Raw genomic sequence first — 24,058 nt, 5'->3', positions numbered from 1 at the left:
CCTACTTTTTTCAGAAAGTATCAACTTTGTATCTTACTTGTAAGACAAAGACAGGAGACCCATCGAGTTCTTCTGTGACTGATCCATAGTACTCATTCATGGAGAACACCGGTGCCTCGTCGTTTTTGTTCACCACTGTCACCACCGCGGCTGCGTAGTCTTCCCACTTCCCATCCGAGGCCAGAACCAGAAGTTTGTATCGTTTTTGCTGTTCGTAGTCTAGCGGTTGTGCGATGAATATGGTCCCCACTTCTGGTTCAATGTCAAAAACGCCACCTTTGTTGCCAGATGTGATCTGATAACGTAACTTGGCGTTGGCTCCTGAAACACAAGATGGACACTGTGGTTTACAACCAGAGTTTCACTAAAAATACCAGTTTTTACATTGCGACTAACTCTGGACAATCTGCCCAACCGCGAACTACATTTTGGATTTTAGTCTTCAATCTGTACTTTTTCTTCTGAGCAGTCCACCAACCAAACTGAAATCCGACACCCCTGATCTAAACCTTTGTCTCTTAATTCATTTTCAACTTCACCCTTCCATTTTTATAGTTTTAATCCTGCACTAATTAGATACAACTCAAACAAAAGAAAAAGCAAAACCCATAAAAGATAACACACTCTGATAGGATTGAGTAGAAAATGTCTTTAATGCTCTAACATAGGATTGAGGGTGATTGTATAGAAAATCTCTATATGTAGACTATTCAATCAAAGGGTTTGAAAGTCAAAGAGATTAAAAAAAATCTCCTGGAATGTACAGTATTTGCTTTCAATGACCCTGTTGGGTTAAAGTAGCTCCAATCCGTCGTATAAATACTCTAATCTGGACTATTAACACAAGCAGGGCTGACAAAGTGCAGCTTGTCTCCCACTGAAATCTGGCGAGGCTTACAACGGTCTCTAACCCGAACGTCGAGTTCTTAAACACGCTAGATTGAGTATAGGAGCGCAACAGTGCTTTAACAGTGGGGGTTGCTGTTATTCCACAACTGTTTATCATTAGTGATGCAGTACACTTTGAGCTGCACCCCCGCTTACCCATAAATACTTGATTAACAGACCTCAGAGTGTCTGATAAAGGGATGGCAATGTACTTCTATAGAGAGGATGAGAAAGTGCTTTATTGCTTAAATCCCAGCCACCCACTGAGTGGGAGCTTGTCACTCTTTTTGGAACATATGTGCATCAGTGCATTACCAAATCAGGAGTGCTTCTAAATCCAGCGTGCTAAAAACGGTGTCAGCAAAATCATTTTTTCAGATGAGGTCAGACTGGACGGTGGGGGTTGTTTTATGAATGTTCAGGGTGTGCAGACTGTAATCTTTTGGTCATCGCTGACTTTTGAATCTCTATTTTAGCAGATCCAGACAACTATATAGCTTTAATATTATAATCAATCTTGTTTATTGTAAAATAGTCAATCTTATCATTTATTTTCTGATCTGCGTATCCTTACATGAGTCGTGGGGGTGTGGAAAGATAAAAACTTTGTCTTACAAAATGGTATTTTACTTTACTAAAAAATCAAAATTAGCAGTTTTTGGCCAAAAAAGTAGAATCACAAAGTTTAAGGAAATTGATCATTTACTTTCAGGAGAAGAGAACTTCTAAATTATATCAAGTCTCAAAATATTTTTTGTCATTTTTAATCATTTTAATGCCAGAACAGTGTGAATCTGAGCCAAATGTGAGCATTCACTAAACAAATGATAAACTAGCAGTCAAATTACTCAAAAAAACAAAGAAAAATCATAATTAATTCATCTTAAAAGTATGAAAGTCCTCAAAACATCAAAATATCGATGACCACGCAATTGACCAATCACCAATAACCAGAATTCATAAAATCTGCCTTTTTAGATCACCTAAACTGCATAAGTCAAACTCTTTTTTGTTCACCACATAATTTCTCCATTTTGAGACAGTGCTTTACATGACAAACAAAATGCTAGCAGTTTTTCAGTATCAATAAAATCTTTGTTCCTTCCCCATCCAGTTGTCCCATCCAGCTTACCTTCATCTTCATCATTAGCACTGACAGTGACAACAACCAGACCCACGTCTGCGTCTTCATCCACGGCCACTTCATAGAGCCTCTGAACAAAGGCCGGCTTGTTGTCATTGACGTCGCTGATGAAAACCCGAACATATGCCGTATCTATAGCACAAGGATATGACAGCCTTTGTAAGAAATCGCAAAATCTGGCATCATTTCATCATGTCCTTTATTTATGAAGTGAAGTGTATAAGAACTGTCAACAATAGCAAACTGTGAAGTGAATTTTGTAAACTGTTAGGTTAAAGACAAAATACATGTAGAAATGAAATATTTATAAGTCGGCACGCATTTGTATCAAAACATGTCACTCATGGCATCCTCATTAAATTGCTTCCTTTTTTGGCAGTAAATCGAATAAATTACTTCTTTGCCAAGTAAACATAAAAATACTGGGACGCGTCAATTTAAAGGTGTCGCAGAAGTGATAATAATACGGGAACGTGAATGTTTTTGTTTTTATATTTCACCGCCTCTTGTCTATCCCAAGGGTTATGAAGAGAGAGAAAGAAAAAGGTAATGTTTGTAGAGGAGATGAGCCCTTCTAGATGTTTGAGATATGTCGCGGAAGACATGGCTAAGTCAGATTGCAAATACTAAGCAGGCCAGACAACCCTTAGAGAGATGACTTTCCTTTTCAAAACATCAGACTTTACGCATAATTACATCTTCACAAACATTCGAAAGACTCACTTTGGAATGCAAGCGTCATATTTACCACATTTTATGACTCCCGAAATGCCACTCAGACAGGGTTGTAAATAAAAAAGTCATTAGTTAGAAAACGAGTAGTTGAAATTAACACTGGGGGGGAAAGAGTTCTTGGCATAATGTCTAGGATTGTCAATAACTGCAGTATTTTTTTTAGAAAGCGCTACACATTGTGTAGTCCTTTTTTAGGTATTTCTGGAGAAAAAGGTAATGTTAGTCAGAATTGACTTCCAATATTGAACCAAGAATGACAAAATTAAAGCAAATGTCAACACCGTGCTTTTTAAAATGAATATAGAAACAATGTTCATGACCTTAATCAAAATATTCATTTCTTGCCTTAAAAAGTGAATCTAGGCAGACATGGAAATATATTAAATTTGTATGTGCTTTTTTTGCCATTAATACATTGCCAAGGTATCAAAAACTAGTATATTTAGTTGTAAATCTGAAAAAATACTGATTTAAAAAGTTATGGGTTACAAGTTTTTAGAAGGAATGACCTGAATTTGGCTGTTTGTTTTTTCCAGGCCGAGCCGATTCTTGTCCATCCACCGACTGGACTTCCAATAAATAAGAACTGCGGGCTTCTCGATCAAAAACGGCTTCCGTGTAGATGACCCCAAGTTTGGGTTCAATCCGGAACAAAAGGTGGTCACCGCTGTTGTCGTTAAGAAGTGAGTAGCTGATCTGCGGATTCAAAAGAAGACTTCTCATCAACTCATTGACTGCTGTTGACGATAGGCATCCAATCATGTGGCTCCTAAAAATGACTCCATATCACCAGTAAGCTGTCATTCTATCATAAATGGATAGTTCTAATGGAATGGATGTCAATGTCAACTCGATTTCATGAGGGCCAGATCATTTTAGATATAACATTTAAATATTGTTTTTATAAATTGATTAAAATAACTGGATCAAAAGTCCTGAATATTCAGTTTTTTATAGATCTAAAAAAAATTATTCAAGCTTTTTTCTTAGTAAGGAAAAATCTCTGTTCATGTTCCATATTAAAGTGGAAAATAGACAATATTTGTATAGATTTTTAGATTTTACAAAATGATTTTTGAACTAAAAACACAGAAAAAATTGATTAAAATAATTTCAATTAGTGATCTTCATTTGAATTTGATCCTAAAACAGAAAGTCGGCACTCATGATTTACTTTCACAGGCCACACAATATGATGCTGCGGGCCAGATTTAGCCCCTGGGCCGCCACTTGGACACCTGTGAACTAAACGGTATTTATTTCAATTTTTAGAGCCACATGATTGGACGGCCAAAAGAGTTAACGCTACTCCATCATACCTCTCCATTCTGACCCAGGTCTTTGTCATGAGCTGAAACCTGAAGAACTGAAGTTCCCATCTGAGCCCCTTCCGTCACAGACGCTTCGTAGATGGACGACGTAAAAAATGGCACATTGTCGTTCACATCTTGACACAGAGGCGAGAATTAGTTGCCATTTACCGTCATAACGTTATCCCCCTTTTTTTGCAGTACCTGTGACATTCACGTGAACGGTGCAGAAAGCAGCGAGCGGCACGGCGGCCACGTTCTGCGCTCGCACTCGTAGAGAAAAGAACGGCGTGCTTTCATAATCCAGAGGCTCCGATACGAGGATGGAGGCGGAGCCATCTTCGCGATTGGGGGACAGGTAGAAACGAACTGGCATGTTGGTTTCCGGGACCATTCCATCTTCTAGATTGTAGGTCACCCTGGGGTCACCTAGCTGAGATGTTGCCTTGATTGTCTGAACAAAAGACAAAAGACGGGAAGGACAGCTTTTATGTTAGCAAAACACAAGTTCCGACAAGGTTGAATGTAAGTTATTATTTTTTATCAGGTCCCCACCTTTAATTAACTCTTTAAAAAGAGCAAATTTTGCTATAATTGTACTGATATATGAGCAGTTAGTACCAGTCCTCCCAGTTTAAATGTGTTCGATGTCTGTTGTTGTCAATGGCAGGCATTGATTTAAATACTATGAAATGTAAAATAAACATTTACTACATAACAATTTTGAAAATATTTGTAAAAGTTATATAAACATTTATGATTTGTGATTTACAGGTGTAGTTTCTTGTTGAAAATTCATGTCTTCTCATCTCAAGGTTGTAATCCAGGTATTTTGTCAAATTATGGGATAAAAATATAATCTCATCTCATTTTTTGAACCGCTTGATCCTCACTAGGGTCACAAGGGGTGCTGGAGCATCTCCCAGCTGACCAGAGGCCCACCAATCACAGGGCACAAGGAGACAAACAACCATTCATGCTCACACTCATAACTAGGAGCAATTTAGAGTCCAATCAGATTACCAAGTCTGTTTTAGGACATTGAGTACCCGGAAAAAAACCCACACAGGCCCGGGACAAGATGCAAACTCGACACAGGTCCACCAACCTGGATTTGAACCCAAGACCCCCGAGCTGTGAGGCCAACCCACTAACCACTCATCTACCAGGATGGAAATCATTGCAATAAACTAAATGACAACTCCATCTTTTAAATCTTCATCAACTAAAAAGCAAAACACAAACTCAGTGCCACCCCTGAGAATTTCCCACATTCTCATTTATCTGAAATGAGGCACACTAACGAAAATATTTGCATTTAACACATCTTAAAGTTAAAACAATTTCCAAAAATTAAAAAAAATCAAGTGCTATCCCCTAAGTGACAAGTTACCACGCAATTCCCCCCCCCCCCAAAAAAAGTGCCTTCTACAGTATTTCCGCATTCATTAAAAGGTTAAGTTGACCTGTAAACGGATATAATTTATCCCCCCACCCTAAAAAAAAAGAACTGAGAAGCATCATTCATCAAAAATGCATCTCCAAAACAGCACCTTAGTTGTTTTCAGCAATTTTTGACAGCTTATCAGCATGAAATATAGCAATTGTAGAGTTGTTAGCTGAACAGCCTCAGGCGGAGAGCAACGACATCCTTTTTAGAGAGGTAATCAACTTCAACTCTTCATTCTGCCGCCGTGTTGTCGTACTCACAAAATCAGATTAGAGGTCCTCAAATGAACGATGAAATCGGCAATTATTGACCCGCTTCATCAAAACAAGACTATGTTTTGATCCCAATCCAATTCTGGAAAATGTAGCATTTAAGCGGAAAAATGTTTAACCTTAGGGACTGCAAATGTCCTGTCTGTAAAAATATTAACTGCCATTGACGGCAATAGATGTCCAATTCATTTAAATTTAGGAGGAAAGAATTAAGGCATGAATATTTGTGCGTATTATTTCCAATTCAAGCGCACACTGGTAATCTTCTTAATTAAAAACAAAATCCTTTTAAGACAAGTATTTTGAAGCAATTAAACGGTGCTTAATGTAGATTATTTCATCATAAAGCCTCAAATGATTTTTACACAGTTATATTTTTCTCATTTTTTTTCCAGGATAAATACATTGAGAATTTTTTTTAAAGCTAATTTCAGACAATATACTACTACACAGGCAAAATGATAAGGAAAATATTGTCTTTTCTGCCTTGTTTTTGGTGTCATTTTAATTACCGTATTTTCACGACTATAAGGCGCACTTAAAAGTCTTAAATTTTCTCCAAAATAGACAGTGCGCCTTATAATCCAGTGCGCCTTATATATGGAAAAAAATGGGGAAAAAAACGAAAAACCACCACTGTCGGATATTAAAAAAACACAAACGCCTGAACTGAAACAATAATGTTAAATATGTAGATGCCATCTTAGTTTACAAAATCTTCCATCATATAGCTCCTCCCCCACTGCAAGATTTTATCCAAAAAAAAATCCAAAACATCAACAATGGCTGGCTCTAGAGGTGACTGTGTAGTGAGTGAGTGCTTCATACCTGGAAGTCAATAGCAATTACCTTATTTTCACGACTATAAGACGCAGTTAAGTCTTACATTTTCTCCAAAATAGACAGTGCGCCTTATAATACAGTGCGCCTTATAATACAGTGCGCCTTATATATAGAAAAAACGTAATTCGTTGAGGGTGCGCCTTATAGTCGTGAAAATATGGTAATTCGCAGGCTCACATTTTTTGGTGAGTGAAGTAAGATGTTGAAAATGGATGGGTGGGGGGGGGGGGTTTGGGGGGCTGTCTTGTGTTTTTCATTTGTCAATGAACCGTATGAAGTATTTTCCATTGTGTGCCAATGTGACTTTTTCCAACAACGGGCTCATAACTATTGAACCTTGCCGCTAATAATATTCCATCTTTCATGACACAGTACCGCTATTGGCGTGTCTCTGGCGGCGTTTTCGGGTACGACGACGTGGTAGCTTTCCTCTTCCCATCGTGGCGGTTGATTTTTAACGTTAGTGATGGTGACGGAGAGTTCCACTGTGGCGCTCTTGTTTCCTCCGTCAGTGGCGCTGATCTCCCGCGTGATGTAGCTTCTCTGAAAAGTCCAAATCATTCAGATTCATGAAAGCATTCAAACCATTGGTGAAAGATGACGGCGTTCTGTCACATTTTATTCCCTCAGATTATTTCATCTATTGGTTTTTTCTACTTTGTCAAATTTTGCTACCTTTTTTTCCTTTTGCTCGACTTCCATTCAATTCAACTTCAATTCATTCATTTAATTTACATTCCATTTATCTTGGTAAGGGTCGCAGGGGTGCTGGAGCCAACAATGGGCACCAGGAAATAATTAATCAGATGATCAGCCAATCATAGCTAAGGGACAATTTAAAGCAAGGGGGTCGGACTCGAGTGGGTTCGCAGGACCATTTTAGATATAATATTTTGATTTTTTTTAATGAATGGATTAAAATAACTGGATAAAAAAGCCCTTAATATTCAGTTTTTTATAGATCTAAAATAATACCTTTTTTCTTAGTAAGGGAAAATCTCTTTTAAATGATATGTGCCATATTAAAATGGAAACAGAAAATACTTTTACATATTTTTAGATTTTACAATGATTTTTGAACTAAAAACTAAAAAAATATGGATTAAAAAATAGCAATTATCGATTCTAATAGGAAGAAAATCTGGGAATTTTATATACATGCTTATTTTAATTTGATCCTAAAACAGAAAGTCGCCACTCATGATTTACTTTCCCGGGCCACACAATATGATGCGGCGGGCCAGATTTGGCCCCAGGCCGCCACTTTGACACCTGTGATTTAGAGAGTTCAACCAGCTAGCCTATCATGCCTGTTTTAGGGATGTGTGTGGAATTGAACCCTTACTTTTAGAACTGTGAGGCAGATGTTCTAAACACTCTCTAGGCTTTTTATGCATTAAAAAAAAGAAAGAAATGAAAAGAAAAGATGATCAAATAATAACTGTCAATCAATTAAAAGTTTGCCCTTCTAACATTGAAAATGTTAAATTAAATTTTACCAAATATTTTTTTGTAGAAAACGGGCATGCAAACTTAACATGAGAAAAATGTGGATGAGTTTTGAATGGCCCACTCCATCTTTTAATTAGCCTAACAACAACAAAGTGAGTAATATGCATTGCGCAAAAGTTGATTAAGTTGGAAGTCAGGTAGCACAAAAGCTCCTTTGTTGCTTGTCTATTTTCTGTAATTGAAGCACTCGGAAATGAATGGCTAATTTCAATCTTCTATTCATCCAATACAAGTTCACAGGAGAATAAGCAGAACATCTTATTGGAGTATTTGCCTCTTTTTTTTTCCTTTGCCACGTCATTGTGCGTCAAATTAAGAAAAAGACATTTATTCAGTACTCTTTTTTTTTAACAGAAAAATACGCACGCTCTCAGATATTTTTTTTGTCTCGTTGGAGAAATGAATTGTTAACTTTGAGCGTGTCAAAACATCCAACTCAGTTGGATCTTAATGCAAATGAGGGACAGGCATTTCTATTATTCCATTACTAGATGATTGCTATGTGCCAAAAAAAAAAAAGGCGTTCTTACATCAAAATTATATTTTTTGCTTGTGTGGAAATTCAATTTGTATTCTTGAGCCCACACAATTATTTCTTGAAAGTATGGGTAAAGCATTGCTACTCGCGATAACCATTGTGGATGGGAAACTTAACTGGTGGCTCTTTGAATGACTGTAATTTTTTGAATAGAAAGCACACAGAAATGTAGATTTGTAAAGAAAAGAGTATTTTTGCATACAAAAGATTTACTAGGCTATAAATAGATAATATATAGTGGCTAGAGATGTTGTCATAATGTTAAACTTTGGAAATAATGAAATATTGATACCAAAAATTACAGTATTTTCACGACTATAAGGCGCACCCTCAATGAATGACATTTTTTCCATATATAAGGCGCACTGTATTATAAGGCGCATTGTATTATAAGACGCACTGGAGTATAAGGTGCACCGGAGTATAATGTGCACCGGAGTATAAGGCGCACTGGAGTATAAGGCGCACTGGAGTAGAAGGCGCACCGGAGTATAAGGCGGAGCGGAGGATAAGGCGCACTGGAGTATAAGGCGCACTGTTTATTTTGGAGAAAATTTAAGACTTTTAAGTGTGCCTCATAGTCGTGCAAATACGGTAGAACTATTTATTATTAAATAACAATTTTAATAAAATAAAAACACAAATGGTATTTTATATTATTAGATATTTTGGTGTTGTAGTTGATGATAAGTTTGCTTTAAAAAGTAATCAACATTTTTTAATTAGGATTATCACTAGTAGACGTCCAATCAATTTAAAATGTAAAAAAAATAACACTAATTTCAAGGATAGTGCAAAATCAAAATTACTCCATGGCATCAAATTTTTTGTGGAAAATCTAAAAAAAAGAGGTTTCCTGCAAAATCAAAATTACTCCATGACATCAATTTTTTATGGAAAATCTAAAACAAATGATGTTTCCAGTCAAATAACATATTTGGATACAATTCATCAATATTTGGATACTTTGGAAAACACTGCTAAACACATAGCGCTCATCAGTATGTCAAAACTGTGAATTACAAAAAAAGTATTGGTTTGTAACCCTATATTTAAATCAAAATCTGACCCAAAAGTGTGATATTACAAGGCACAAAATGTCCTTAAAATATTCTTTCAACATAGCCCTTGCTATCTTCTAGTACATTTCAACAAGAATATATCTCTACTATCTTTAGCATATAATTTAGCACTTCAATTCAATATCTCCACATTCCCACTGGGACCGGTGTATATAGTGTGATCCACCATAGTACATCTACTTTGCAAATTGAGGCCGCCAGAAAAAGAAATACAAAGTGAATAATACCCTGGACCAGACATTTCAAACTAGCAAGTTTATTAATAGCGGCTTTTATGAAGGGACTTACACTACAGAGAGTTTAGGCATGATTCAAATACCAGCACAAGCCCTGTCTTCAATATGCAACGTCTTTGTTCAGTGGAGGTTCGTTCTTAACACTTTCAATTTAACATGAAGTCAGTTGGAGGGAAAAAAGTATCAGAGACTTTTCACGCCCACACTTTTAAAAGTATGCTGAATAATACACAAGCGTGAGTGCCATTGCGAGTTTCTGACTGAAAAACAGATGCATATTTGAATGACTTAGATGTTTTCACATTTCGAAATATGTGGAAGATAATGTGCAATGTTCATTTAAAAATTATATTAAATTGAGTAAGTGACACGTAACTGACCTCAGGAAAGGTGGATGGTTAGTTTATAAATAATAACCTGGTATTGAGGGCGATAGGCGGTGTCCAATTCGTTCGAACTGGGAGGGCTGACGAGGAATTTGTTCATTCGTTGTCAGGCTTTCTCGTTTCAAATGAGATTCGACGGGTGACAAAGTGATTTAAATTAGAGCCGCCTGATTGAGTTTCTCTTTTAGATGAAGTTATTTTATCTTGAATGTGAGGTTGCAATCACACTAATGATTGGAATTATTACAGCTAATGGTTGTTCATAAAAGATAGGTAATGCTCTACTAGGAGTTGTGAGTGGTATTGAGTCTTGTGACTGACTGGGTGGAGATAGAATAAAATTAGTCATCGGTTTTTAGGGAAAGTGATGATTTCAGGTCATTTATAAAAAGAAATCGTAAATACTTGCGTGAATCATGTAAGCTACAATATTAATATTTGGTGACGTACACACATGGCTAATGCTATTCAAATAGTATCCTTTCAAAATAAATGCAAAATGTTTAAAGTTTATTTTGGACTTGACTTTGCATTTCGAGATGAATTGCCATGGTATATTAAATTGGCGGGCCAAAAAATAATAATAAATCTAAATTTTAATGTTTTTCATGTAAATTTTCTGAAGAATAACATTGCTTGATTTTCCATTTATTTTTGGGTACTTTACCCTTTCATTGTACATTCTTATACTCAGATTCGCCTTATAGTCCGAAAAATACCCCAAACTTTTTTTTCATGTAAATTTTCTGAAAAATAACATTGCTTAATTTTATTTATTTATTTATTTATTGGTACTTTACCCTTTCATTGTACATTCTTATACTCCGATTCACCTTATAGTCCGAAAAATACCCCTAATTTTTTTCATGTAAATTTCCTGAAAAATAACATTGTTTAATTTTATTTATCTACTTATTCATTTATTGTTTGGGTACTTTACCCTTTCATTGTACATTCTTATACTCAGATTTGCCTTATAGTCCGAAAAATACCCCTTATTTTTTTTCATGTAAATTTTTGGGGAAAAATAACATTGCTTAATTTAATTTAATTATTTATTTATTTTTGGGGTACTTTACCCTTTCATTGTACATTCTTATACTCAGATTATAGTCCGGAAAATACCCCTAATCCTCCAGCACTACGCAGAAATCATGTCATATTACATTTTTTCATATTTCACACAACTATGTAGTTATTTCTGACTAACCTGTGATATTGGTTGGTTAACATACACCCATCCAGTAACCGCATTGACCTTCAGGTATTCCGGTTGCTCCAACGACATAGAGTAAGTCACCGCGGCGTTGGTACCAAAGTCGTCATCGTGAGCTGCCACACGTAGAAAACTGGTACCCACCAAAGTGTCTTCTCTCAAGAAGTCTAAGGTGGATGAAACAAACGCACTGCCTTTGAATTTGAACGGCAAACGGCGTCAACTGTCGTCAAGTGACTTACATTCGTAGCGCGTGTTCTCAAACTTGGGGCTGTTGTCGTTCTCATCCAAGATTTGGACGGTGAGCTGACAGATCCCAATGAGCGGTTCCTCTGCCCAATCAGTGGCCGTCACTGTAACAGAATACTCTCTCTGCCGTTCCCTGTCAAAGCGCTGGGCCGTCACGATGGATCCTAGAACGCCGCAGTAATCAGCTGTCAATCATAAGCGCGTGACTGAACACGTGCTGGCACACATTGCAGCATTTTTAATCTACACTTGCATTCGTCCTTCCGCCGTGTTTACATCAATCATTGAAAATCTTGGCCTGTTTTTTAATGGACGGACTATTTTAGAGGAGAAGATGATGAAGATGAAAGAGAGTAATATCACACTTCACTGAACTGAACATCCAAAATATGTATATGAATTTTTATTAGACTTTGTCGATTAGTTTGTAATCAACAAGGCTCTGTTTGCACCTTGGATGACGCACTTATTTGCTTTTTTTTTTTTAATGTCTGCCAAAAAGATGACTGTTTTTTTTATTCAAGCCCATTTCAAGCTTTTATAGAGAAAATATAATTTTTCCTTCCGTTCTTTGCACATTTTCAGTTTTGCAATGGTGAGACTCATTTTAGGGTAAAAAAAAAGGCTGAATTACATGGACATGTCATCATCTGCTAAATTTAAAGGGAGACTAACACACTCAAAAAAAATGTGAAAGTCAGGTTATTTATGACTAATTTATTCAAATTTACCCTGAACATGGATATATTACTATAAATCTCAACAATATGTTGGTATGGTCTACAGTAGTTATACTCCTATAAAAAAATATTTTTTAAATATCTGTCCATACATTTTGACTTTTAAAAAGTGTCAATAATCTCTTTTTTTGGCACATTTATGATGGTAAAGATAGGTCATAATTTTCAAGTTATTAAATTGGATATTACTGGTAGCCATAGAAACAAGATATAGTTTTCTAGAGTGTGTTTTTCCATGAGTTGCATCTACTTAAAAAATTTAACATTTTTAGAGTGACAAATCACCTGTATGCATATGGTTACCATGGCAACCACAGACAATTTAAGTGAACATAATCAGTGAAGAAAAACATAATGTCAACATGCACTAGCAAAATGTTTTATTGCATTTAATAAATCAATAAATTAATTTCTTTTTGGTTCTGCTTATCGTCAACGGGGTGCTAGAGCCTATCCTAGCCAACTATGGGAAGCAGGAATTAGTTAATAGCAATGAGATGAACAGCCAATCATAGCTAGGGACAATTTTTAGTGTTGAACTAACCTATGATGTCTGTATATTTTTTTCTGATTAGACCAGAGTACCCAAAGAAAACCCACAAACGCATGGGGAGAACATACAAACTCTAAACCCACTGTGAATTGAACCCTCAATTTTAGAACTGTCAGGCGGGAGCGTTCTAAACCCACTTTAAGCCCTCCGTCTTTATTAAAACAAAAGAACAAGCCGGCAGTAAATATGCATTGGACGTCTATGGTCTTCATTTATTATTTTTTTTCAGCACTGCATGGGATAAAGTTACCTGAATCGGGATGAATTCTGAAAGCAGGCATAGCACCGTCTCGGTGCATTAAGCCATATTTGACTTTTCCATTTGCGCCCTCATCTGCATCCACTGCATGTACTTGTAAGACAAAAGTGCCTGTTGGTTGGTTCTCCAGTACTGAAGCCTGCTCACGATATTTCTGGCACTGGAATGGACAAAGTGGGTTGGTTGGCAAAATGATGACACACACAAATAGAAGGATCTGTTAGACGGAGGATCAAACAACATAAACTCATTATGTTGAGGGTCACTGCACATTCATAGGCAAGTCCTTCACATGAAACATAATATTGTGGCCGTCTAGTATGGAAAACCCAGTAGACCACATCCACGCATGCAAAAAAAAAAAAAGGAAAGGAAAAACACTCAAATGGATTCTTTTGAAGATCCAGCAATGAGCACTTTTTGTTTTGGTGGGGATGCAATCTACAACATTACCTCTAATGAACAGCCGCTCCAAATAAAAAGCTGTTCTCTGGAGCCCCCGCCCTACTTGTAATCAGTTATAAATACTTGCGTCTTCTTTCAACCAAATGACCATGAAAAACGGAGAGGAGAAAGGAGGAGGAGCCATTTTCAGAATAGAAGGAACAATAAAGAGAAGAACAAAAAGGTTTCAAGGCTAAGCATGCAGAAGGTAGAAATTGCTGTAGATTTTCAACAAGAATCACACACTTATTAACTCATTGGCTGCCATTCTTGGCTACAGAAGGCCAATTGGGATTTTTTTAGTGCCAATCATAAGTGATCGGATAACTGCTGCCATCCCTCCCTCTCCAAATAGAATGGACGTGTATACCCGTCATTGGTCCAGCCTTCCCTATCCAAATGGATTTAATGTACATTATTGTCAATAGCGGCAGGTGATTAAAGTTATTTTTTAAAGTTTAAATCAATATACCTAAGGGCTTCATCAAAACATCATTTAACACAAAATGTGAAAAACCAATATGATATTAAACCATATTACTATAATAATACTAAATAACAGCAGTCATAAAAGCATACGAGTAAAATTAATTTAACGAGAATAAAAAATGTCCCTGGAGAAAAATGGAGAGCCTGTTTAAAATAGGCGATGACATCATTGATTACATTAATTTATTTTGCTAATTCCTGAAACGGTCTATGAAACCCTTTTTGAGTAATTTAGTAAATTTAGTAAATAAACTTAACACAGTTATGTTTACATTAGGGTAAATTGAGTTAGCAAATATCGTATTTTCCCAACTATAAGGCGCACTTAAAAGTCTTAAATTTTCTCCAAAATAGACAGTGCGCCTTATAATACAGTGCGCCTTATAATACAGTGCGCCTTATAATACAGTGCGCCTTATATGTGGAAAAATGTCATTCATTGAGGGTGCGCCTTATAATGCGGTGCGCCTTTTATCGTGAAAATACGAAAGTTCCAATGAATTTGATCTTATAATAGCAATCACAAACATAAATCTTAGATTTGTATTCTTATTCAACGATTAGAACGATTAATAGAAAGTATCCTTAATCAAATGGCAGCCACTATATTAAATACAGTGCAATTAAATTTAACTGCTAACAAATATAACAGTAAAAACCCCTTGGTCACAGTCAATAACAATTGCTGTTGAATGTAATACTCCAAATCTGTGGCTAAGTCTACAAAGTCCTTGGTTCAAATCCAGATTAGTCCACGTGTGGCGTTTGCATGTTCTTTCCAGGTCTGTGTGGGTTTCCTCCGGGTACTCCGGTTTCCTCCCACATTCCAAATAACCACTCATCCCGCTACCTGAAACGCACATCAGACTCAAGTCACTGAGACCTTGACGAGCTTGGTTTAAACTGGTTCTTCTTATGAGGTGTTTCCGTAAAATTCAATTCATTAGGAAGTTAATTAAACAGCTATTGTATCGTGTGGCGATAGTGCACTTTTTTTTCATCCTTTAATTGAAATCCCAATAGAGAGCCGGAAGATAGAGTTGGCGCTAAGGCTAATCAGAACTCGCGGGAGAACAGAGAAGGAGTGAGATGGCGGCTGGGGAAAATGGGAAGATGGAAAAGAGTAAAAAAAAAAAAAAAAAACAACAAGGGAGCCAGCGCGCACAATGCGGAGAATGTGGCCACTGAATAATTGAAGATGGCGGAGGATGAGGCTATGGTTGCGGCGTTCAGGTTGACGACAAGCCAAAACAATCCTTGCTTTTGAGTGCTATAACGTTTAAGAGAATTATCGTTCAAATACCGCAGTTCCCAAATAATTTCCGCCAATTATGGTTACAACACACAAATGACAACTAATCTATCGTGAATTTAATTGAGAATTATCTGATGGCCGAGCAATCGTTCAAAGGTCCAAATTGGCGTAAATACTAAAGCCACCCTTATTGGATTTGTTAGAAAATCTAAATTAAGCATCATAATGGAAAAAAAATCATACTTTTGATGATCTTGCCCTTTAAGCACTGTAAATAGAATAGCAATTTTAAATAGAGGTGAACTAGAGTGTTCAACTATATTACCAAGTATGTTTTGAGATGTAGGAGGGTAACCGGAGTACCCGGAGAAAACCCACGCAAGCCCGGGGAGAACATCCAAACTCCACACAGTGAGGACCACCTTGACCCCAGAACTGTGAGTCTTTATTAATTGCACAAATGTATAATTTAACTATAATTTAAGCATTATGTTCCCACTAATCAATAAGTGGCGTAAAAAAATGCTCCTCATTGTAATCGGTTATTAACATTAACATTATTTGATCGCAATGAGATGGATGGGAAGGCTATTATCATCGATGACAGCCAATAAACTATAAGAATGGATAATCCCTAATCCCTAATCCAAACTATGAACACTTTTTCAAAATTTCTGATTGATCAATGTAGAGAATTGAAAGGAAACGTGTCCCTCACCTCTTCAAATATAGGTTTGTTGTTGTTAACGTCATCCACTCCCACTATGACACGCGCAGTGGACGAGAGAGGGTGCGGCCCGCCTGATGCGTTGTCATCCGTGGCTGTCACATTTAGGATGTATTCCAAGCCTTGGAGCTCGGGTGGTGGTGTGGAGCGCAGTCGGATCAGGCCTGCAAAGTTCATTGGAAAGTGTTAATAACCACATGACAATCAAACTGTCCACAGTATGTCGTGCAAAAATGGCAAAACAAGATGAAATGGCCAAAAAGATTTCAGTCTTAACTTTTCATATCTGCAATAAAGCAACTGACAAATGGTTACCAATTGACTCAAAAAAAATAATCAATGACTATATGGGTACTCGATTAATTATTTTGACATATAATTGACATTGAAATTGTCCAAATCCTCTTAACTCCTTGAATTATCGACACTCCAGATCAAGATTGATTTGAATTTTGAAAAAATACAAAAACTCAAAAGAAAAAAGTAACTTTTCTTTGAATTTTGTAGTCAATGATTAACATATAATTAATTTAGAAAAATGGAGCAAAAGTAAAGATTCAGATTTATTACTATTTTTTTTAAGCAAGGTATATAAAAATTTAAATATTGTCAGAATTTAAATAACCCTAATTAATTTAACCTGCTTCAGCTTCAGGTAAAAAAAAAACTATTCATTTCTATTAATTACTGAACATAACATTCATAGTCTGCCTTTTCTCAAGCAATTTATATTCCATTGATGACAAAGACTCATCGGAATATGACATATTTCAAATGTATTGAACATCCATCGCCATCAATAGTCGCCAGTGAGTTTAATCAACTGTCAAAATAATCATTTTTGGCAACACTCATATCAAATCCCAAGATTTCCAAGCCACTTGAAGAAAAGAAAGAAAAAAAAAACATTGAGTGAATCAGGTTAGAAGTTAACCAGGCTCAGCAGATGCCTCTTTGTCTACTTTCATTTAGCTGTCAAGATAAAAAGGCCGGATAAAAAGATAGATTAGCGTAACGTACGAGTCAACATCTTTCTCGTTAACAGTTACACAGACAGCATCATAAGAGGTTGCCAGATAAGAAACCAGCCTATGATGTGCGCCAAAAGTCATTGAAGTGAGACAACTCAGGGCTTCTTTATTTACGTGTTGTGATTCTATTCATCTCTTTGAACGTCCCCGATTCAAAATGGTTGCAATTTTATTCTCCTCTCGCCCAATTCTGACTGCCCGTTGAGTTTTTTTTTAATTCCGATGGCACCGTGTGACATTGTCAGCAGTGCGGCACGACAATAACAAAAGTGAGCTGCGGGATGTATTCGCAAAAAACCCTAAATGTCACACTTGTTTACCATGAGCTTGTTTAATGAGCCCTCTTTTTGCGTAGAGAGCCATACAGCAGAGTTTCAGAACACAAAGAGGATCAGCTCAATATTTTTTTTGCTTTGAGGATTCAGGGGAAATGAAGGGAAGAATTAGGAAAAAAAACAGGAATCAAAGACTTGCTTTGAGATTAGGAATGATGACTGTAACTGTAAATAGAAAGAATCTATGATGAATGTCATACTATTGCAGCTGCTTTTGAATCAAAGAGAAATTAAAAATAATTACCGTATTTTCTCGCATATTAAACGCTTTCACATATAAATCGCACCCTTAAAATCGTTGGATTTTACGATTTCTCGCATATAAGACACCCCCAGATTGACAATTTTCACTTCCATATTCTTAGTTTTAATAGGGAGTACAAATGTGGTACATTGAAGGGAAACAGTACTACCAGAAAATGTGTCCGTAGTGGTCTAGTTTTCAGCAAGTCTTTGGGTGCAATAATAGCATGAGATACACATCACGCAGGTGTCAAGGCTGATATTTTAATGACCTTCGATCAGCTTTAAAAACTATTGGGATGGCAGGCACGAGTTTTTTAACATTCAATTTTCTTCTTGAATTTCATTCCTAGACTTTAAAATTCATTTTGTTTAGTGCTTTTTATGTTTATCATTTCTCTATTCTGAAATAAATGACCATATCCCCGCATTGTTTTGCATTATGGCTTTTTGTCTTTGTCACATTGCACTTTCCTGCATTTCAAGTCTAATTTGTGCGCATATAAGCCGTACCCTTGATTCAGTCAGTTTTTTTTTTAGGTACAAATACGGCGTATCTGCGAGAAAATACGGTAAATTAAAAATAAAGATCAACCCGCTTGATCCTACAGTGTCTTCTTCCCTCCTGGGAAATTTAACATTTATTTATGAGCAACCCCTGATTAAAAAGGGACTTTTCTAACTCTTATCATTCCCTTGTGACGAATTTAAGGGTGCTAATGTCCGAAGAATTTATGAGTGAAACCTGAATGTGTGATTTGACAGATTACACTGTCAGTGAGGATGAACAATGGCTGTAAAAAAAAAAAATGAAGGTCTCACCTTTCCGGCTGTCAATGACAAAATTTCCCTCTTCATTCCCTGCCGTTATGGAGTAGCTGATTCCATCACCGTCTGGGTCTTTGGCTAGAACCGTGGCGACGAGGGTATTAGGGCCAGCGTCCTCAGAAACAAATGTTCGATACCTGCAAAAAGTAAGTGAAATATTGAACGAAGGCACGAGGATAAAACTTATAGCTCTTATTTGCTTTTTTGCATGTCTCTGTGTCTTCTATACTCAGAAAATGATAACGTCTGGTGGGATGTTAACGTTATTGTACATAATATTTGATGTTTTCCCTTTTAATGTTAATAACAAAAACATAGAAAATTGTGTTGTGTTGTTATCAAAGAGGGTAGAGAAGTGAGGTTGTTTGACAATTTACAAAAACATGCTAACATGTACACAAATTACACATATATTCGGCAAACTTCAACTTTCTTGGAGCCCAAGATGAAAAATATAAAAAAGAATTTGCTTTGAGGCATATAAATAATTCTGATAAAAAGAGTTTCAAACTCAACTTCTAGAGTTGATGTTTCAAAGCAGTGTTTAAAATGTGTGTTAGGATTTCTTAATAGGGTTTCAAGATAGATTGGGGGTTCCAAAGTAGGGTTTTAAACCAGTGTTAGGGTATCTAGTCAGGATTTCAAGATATATTGAGGGTTACAAAGTAGGGTTTTAAACCAGTTTAAGGGTATCTAATCAGGATTTCTATATATATTGAGGGTTCCAAAGTAAGGTTTTGAACCAGTGTAAGGGTGTCTAGTCAGGATTTCAAGATATATTGAGGGTTCCAAAGTAGGGTTTTAAACCAGTGTACGGGTATATCTAAGCCCCTAATCTAGAGTTAGGGATCTGAAATAGAGTTCAAAACCAGTGTTAGGGTATCTAATCAGGATTTCAAGATATATTGAGGGCACCAAAGTAGGGTTTTAAACCAGTGTAAGGGTATCAGGATTTCAATCTAGAGTTCGGGATCCAAAGTAGGGTTATAAACCAGTGTTAGGGTATCTAATCAGGATTTCAAGATATATTGAGGGCACCAAAGTAGGGTTTTAAACCAGTGTAAGGGTATCAGGATTTCAATCTAGAGTTGGGGATCCAAAATAGGGTTATAAACCAGTGTTAGGGTATCTAATCAGTATTTCAAGATTTATTGAGGGTACCAAAGTAGGGTTTTAAAACAGGATTAGGGTATCTAGTCAGGATTTCAAGATATATTGAGGGTTTCAAAGTAGGGTTTTAAACCAGTGTAAAGTATCTAATCAGGATTTCAATCTAGAGTTAGGGATCCAAAGTAGACTTCAAAACCAGTGCCGAAGTTCCGAAGCAGAGTATATAATGTCAACAATGATTTTCTCTGCAAGACAGACCAGAGCAATTTCCCACTCCGAGCCAAGAATGAACTTCTCGGAGACAAAAAGGAATGCGGACAATCGAGCGAGCGTACGCCATTTTCCCGATTGTAGCAACGTGACAGGTGAGAGGTTCGTAACAGAAGGAACATCGCAGATTTCAAGTCACCTCGTCAGCAAAAGTGCCGGCGGCGATTTGGTGTTGTTTCCTGTGTAAGTGTTGGGTGATGGCAATGGGGTGTCAAGTCAGAGGTGATTGATGGTTTACAGAAGAGCAATGATGGGTGATTCATCTCCGCCGAGCCGCGGCATCACGGCTGACCTGTAATCTGTCACTCGCCGCCCAGACGACCTCGCCGCAACGACGCCCGCTTGAACATATACCCTCTCAATTTGTCGTTCTGCGGAATGTTGCAACATCTCAAACGGTGAAGATCCACATGGCACAGCAGTGGGCCACATTAAGAATTTATTTCTCTACTCCTCGCTTGCCACTCGTTTAAATGTGAACTGAGAGAACGACTCTGGGGAGTTTTAGCTTATTTTCCCAAAGTCGGAGTTGATATTTAATGACCGTATTTTCACGACTATAAGGCGCACTTAATTCTTAAATTTTCTCCAAAATAGACAGTGCGCCTTATAATCCAGTGCGCCTTATATATGGAAAAAACAGAAAACCAAAAACGAAAAACCACCACTGTCGGATATTAAAAAAACACAAACGCCTGAACTGAAACAATACTGTTAAATATGCAGATGCCATCTTAGTTTACATCTTCCATCATATAGCTCCTCCCCCTACTGCAAGATTTTATACAAAAACATCCAAAACATCAACAATGGCTGGCTCTAGAGGTGACTGTAAAGTAGTGAGTGCTTCATACCTGGAAGTCAATAGTAATTACCGTATTTTCACGACTATAAGGCGCACTTAAAAGTCTTACATTTTCTCCAAAATAGACAGTGTGCCTTATAATACAGTGCGCCTTATAATACAGTGCGCCTTATAACACAGTGCGCTTTATATATGGAAAAAAATGTCATTCGTTGAGGGTGCGCCTTATAGTCGTGAAAATACGGTATATATACAAAGCAGGGCATTACCTTTCCCTGTTCTTCCCTCATCCAAACAACTTTAAGTGACATAAATGCCTGAATTTATAACTCAAGACTAATGTGCCAGGTTTGTACTAGTACTGACAGCCTCGACTTTTTGGTCTGCATTTCTTGAACGCCACCTTCTTCTTTTGTCTGCATATCTTTTCTTATTAACTATTCTACTGGTTCTTTTCAGAATAACAGGTTTCTCGCTTCTATTTTTTGGAAGCCAGTGAACAGTAGTAGCTCAGATTTTCTACCAAAAAAAAAAAAAAATTATCGAACTCACGAAACATAAGAATACAATAACCTATTATACAGCACAATACTCAACGTGCATTTAAGCTCTCCATGGTGAGCCTATTTTCACTTTTCAAAATGAATGGTATATTATGAATCCAGTCACCTACTGGCAGTGCGTGTCAAATAATGACACATCTCACAGTGGGGGATTTTTTTTTGTCTTGATAGATTGTTGCTGAAAATGTGTGGAAATATATATATTTTACCCAGAACATGGATAAATTGCTTCCAGCCTCTCCAGATCCACAAGGATTGGACATCTAATCGCCATCAATGAATGGCACTGACACACGATTGGTCACGAGCATTGACATTGAGATTTTTCCATTGTGTGCAATTGATAAATTCAAAACCCTGTAGGCTGGAAACAATGTAAACAAAGTACTGCATAGAAATGTATGGAATGAATGGAACAATGCATAGTTACTTGTCGCCATACAACTGAATATTGCTTATATTTCATGGACTTTACCATATTATTACACTCTATATCCGAATGCTTCTTAACATGAAATATGTGTATTTTTTACAGGGGATGTGACACAACAAGATATGAATATGTTTTTATATTTGTGTAATATGTGTAAGTACTATCAACATTTTTAGATGAATTAATAAACCCAGGTTTACTTGTCTCCTACCATAGATACAGTGAAACCAAGCATATATTCCCTTGCCTTTTGGGATATACTTACAGAAAGCGATTATATTTTAATTAATGGAGCTGCCATCTAATTCTTTACAATTACAGGCCCATAAAAATATCAATTTCAACACATTTTTGGCAATGAAAAGTAAACCTTTCAATGATAGTTTTATTCACGTGTCAAATTGGCGGCCCGGGGGTCAAATCTGGCTCCGCGAATCCTTTTGTGTGGCCTGGCAAAGTAAATCATGAGTGACGACTTTCTGTTTTAGGATTAAAATGAAGAGTATATATGTATATTATATTTCCTGACTTTTCCCCTTTTAAATTAATAATTGGCATTTTTTAAACAATTTTTCATTTTGTAAAATCTAAAAAATACATTTGAAAAAAGCTAATAAACATTGTTTTAGATCTATAAAAAACAGAATATTCAGGGTATTAATACAGTTCTTTTAATCCATTTATTTAAAAAAAAAACAATGTCTAAAATTGGTCTAATTCTTTGAAAATGCTATTTTTTTGTGGGAAATGTTACACATTTATTTATTCGTTCCGATCAACATCATTTGATGTAAAGCAGCTAGCAGCTAAATTTATCGAATCACTTTAATACAGTTGGAACCGTATGAAGATAATTGATCTATTTTCAAGTGTAAATTGGAATATGCCAATGTTACAGTGTAGTTTATGTACGAACACAAGATATTGTCACCATCATTGTCTCATACAGGACGAAAAAAATACTTACACAAGCTGTGAAAATTCCGGAGCTTCATCATTGACGTTGACCATCCTCACCCGGACGGTGGCGGTGCCAGAATGCGGCGTGTCCCCGCCGTCCACCGCCATTACCACAAATTCGTACAGATGATTCGGGCGCTCGTAGTCAAGCCGAACGGCAGGGAATATGGTACCATGTGGCGAGATGCTGAAGTCAGGGCTTAAGGTGTAATAGGTTAACTCAGCATTTAACCCAGAGTCACAGTCAGTGGCCATCACTACGGAGAAAAAAAAAAAATACAATTAGTAGTTCATCCAGACACGCTGATGATTAGCCCTTAATAGGTTCTCGGAACATGGAATACTGTAGATCAACCACCTGACATCGATGATAATTAGAGCATACTTGCAATGTTCATACTAACATTCACTTTGCACAGTGATTAAAACTAGCATACAAATTCTCCTTTGTACTTTGATCTAAACGTGCATGGAACGTGTATTTATGTTCGCTATACATCAACAAGACTAGAATATTAATATTCATAAGGTTGACTATTTCAATTTCCTTTTCTTCTAGTGTCCATTACATGAACCGGCATATTTTTCAACGTCAAATGGACTTGTTAAATTGAATTGAAAGCTGCAATGTTATTTCCACATCATGTACAATGATGGAATGTCATTCCTAAATGTCGAATTTTTTGACAAGTAATTACTATGCCAAACGCATTGCAAAAAATACACGACATTTTTTTTTCTTTGCTATAAAACACATTATGTCTACCATTTCTGAGATTTTCAATGAGTAACCATACCATATAGGTTTTATCATCATTCTAAAGGTTCTATTAAGCATTCCTTTAGGTGGAATGTCTACTTTTGTTCATACTCCGATTCGGCATTTGTTTGTCGGTGCATTGGTTTAAAATAGTCGACAGTTCTTCTCAACGCTTGCTTTACAGCGTAACACCACTGCGGGCTGTATATTTCGTTCTTTTCAGATTCCATTTCTTCAAATGTGCCCACACAAGGGTTTGCAAAGCACATTCAGCACAAGAAAAACACAAGAAGCACCTATGATGGCCCACAGGGGACAAGACAACCCACCATCACTCCAACATTTGACTAAATACAAAATAACTAACTGTCTGATATATTTAATCTAAAACA

At 36.7% G+C, this 24,058-nt stretch overlaps 1 protein-coding gene across 1 annotated transcript in view; it reads right to left on the bottom strand.

Annotated features, from left to right (window-relative positions):
- Positions 1 to 24,058, bottom strand: part of LOC144191252 (neural-cadherin-like) — a 101,550-nt gene that overhangs the window by 34,245 nt on the left and 43,247 nt on the right. The window contains exons 6-17 of the mRNA XM_077710888.1: positions 22,914 to 23,163; positions 18,760 to 18,902; positions 16,320 to 16,492; positions 13,405 to 13,573; positions 11,855 to 12,025; positions 11,607 to 11,779; positions 7,018 to 7,185; positions 4,282 to 4,531; positions 4,087 to 4,214; positions 3,277 to 3,463; positions 2,021 to 2,164; positions 38 to 321 (exon numbers count right to left, since the gene is read on the bottom strand). Of these exons, the coding sequence (XP_077567014.1) occupies positions 38 to 321; positions 2,021 to 2,164; positions 3,277 to 3,463; positions 4,087 to 4,214; positions 4,282 to 4,531; positions 7,018 to 7,185; positions 11,607 to 11,779; positions 11,855 to 12,025; positions 13,405 to 13,573; positions 16,320 to 16,492; positions 18,760 to 18,902; positions 22,914 to 23,163 (2,240 nt within the window). The remainder of the gene's footprint in view (positions 1 to 37; positions 322 to 2,020; positions 2,165 to 3,276; positions 3,464 to 4,086; positions 4,215 to 4,281; positions 4,532 to 7,017; positions 7,186 to 11,606; positions 11,780 to 11,854; positions 12,026 to 13,404; positions 13,574 to 16,319; positions 16,493 to 18,759; positions 18,903 to 22,913; positions 23,164 to 24,058) is intronic.

Source organism: Stigmatopora nigra, chromosome 2 (genome assembly GCF_051989575.1).
Source record: "Stigmatopora nigra isolate UIUO_SnigA chromosome 2, RoL_Snig_1.1, whole genome shotgun sequence".
NCBI lineage: Eukaryota > Metazoa > Chordata > Actinopteri > Syngnathiformes > Syngnathidae > Stigmatopora > Stigmatopora nigra.
Note: the sequence above shows the minus strand (reverse complement) of the source record. Positions and strands in the feature narration are given on the sequence as shown.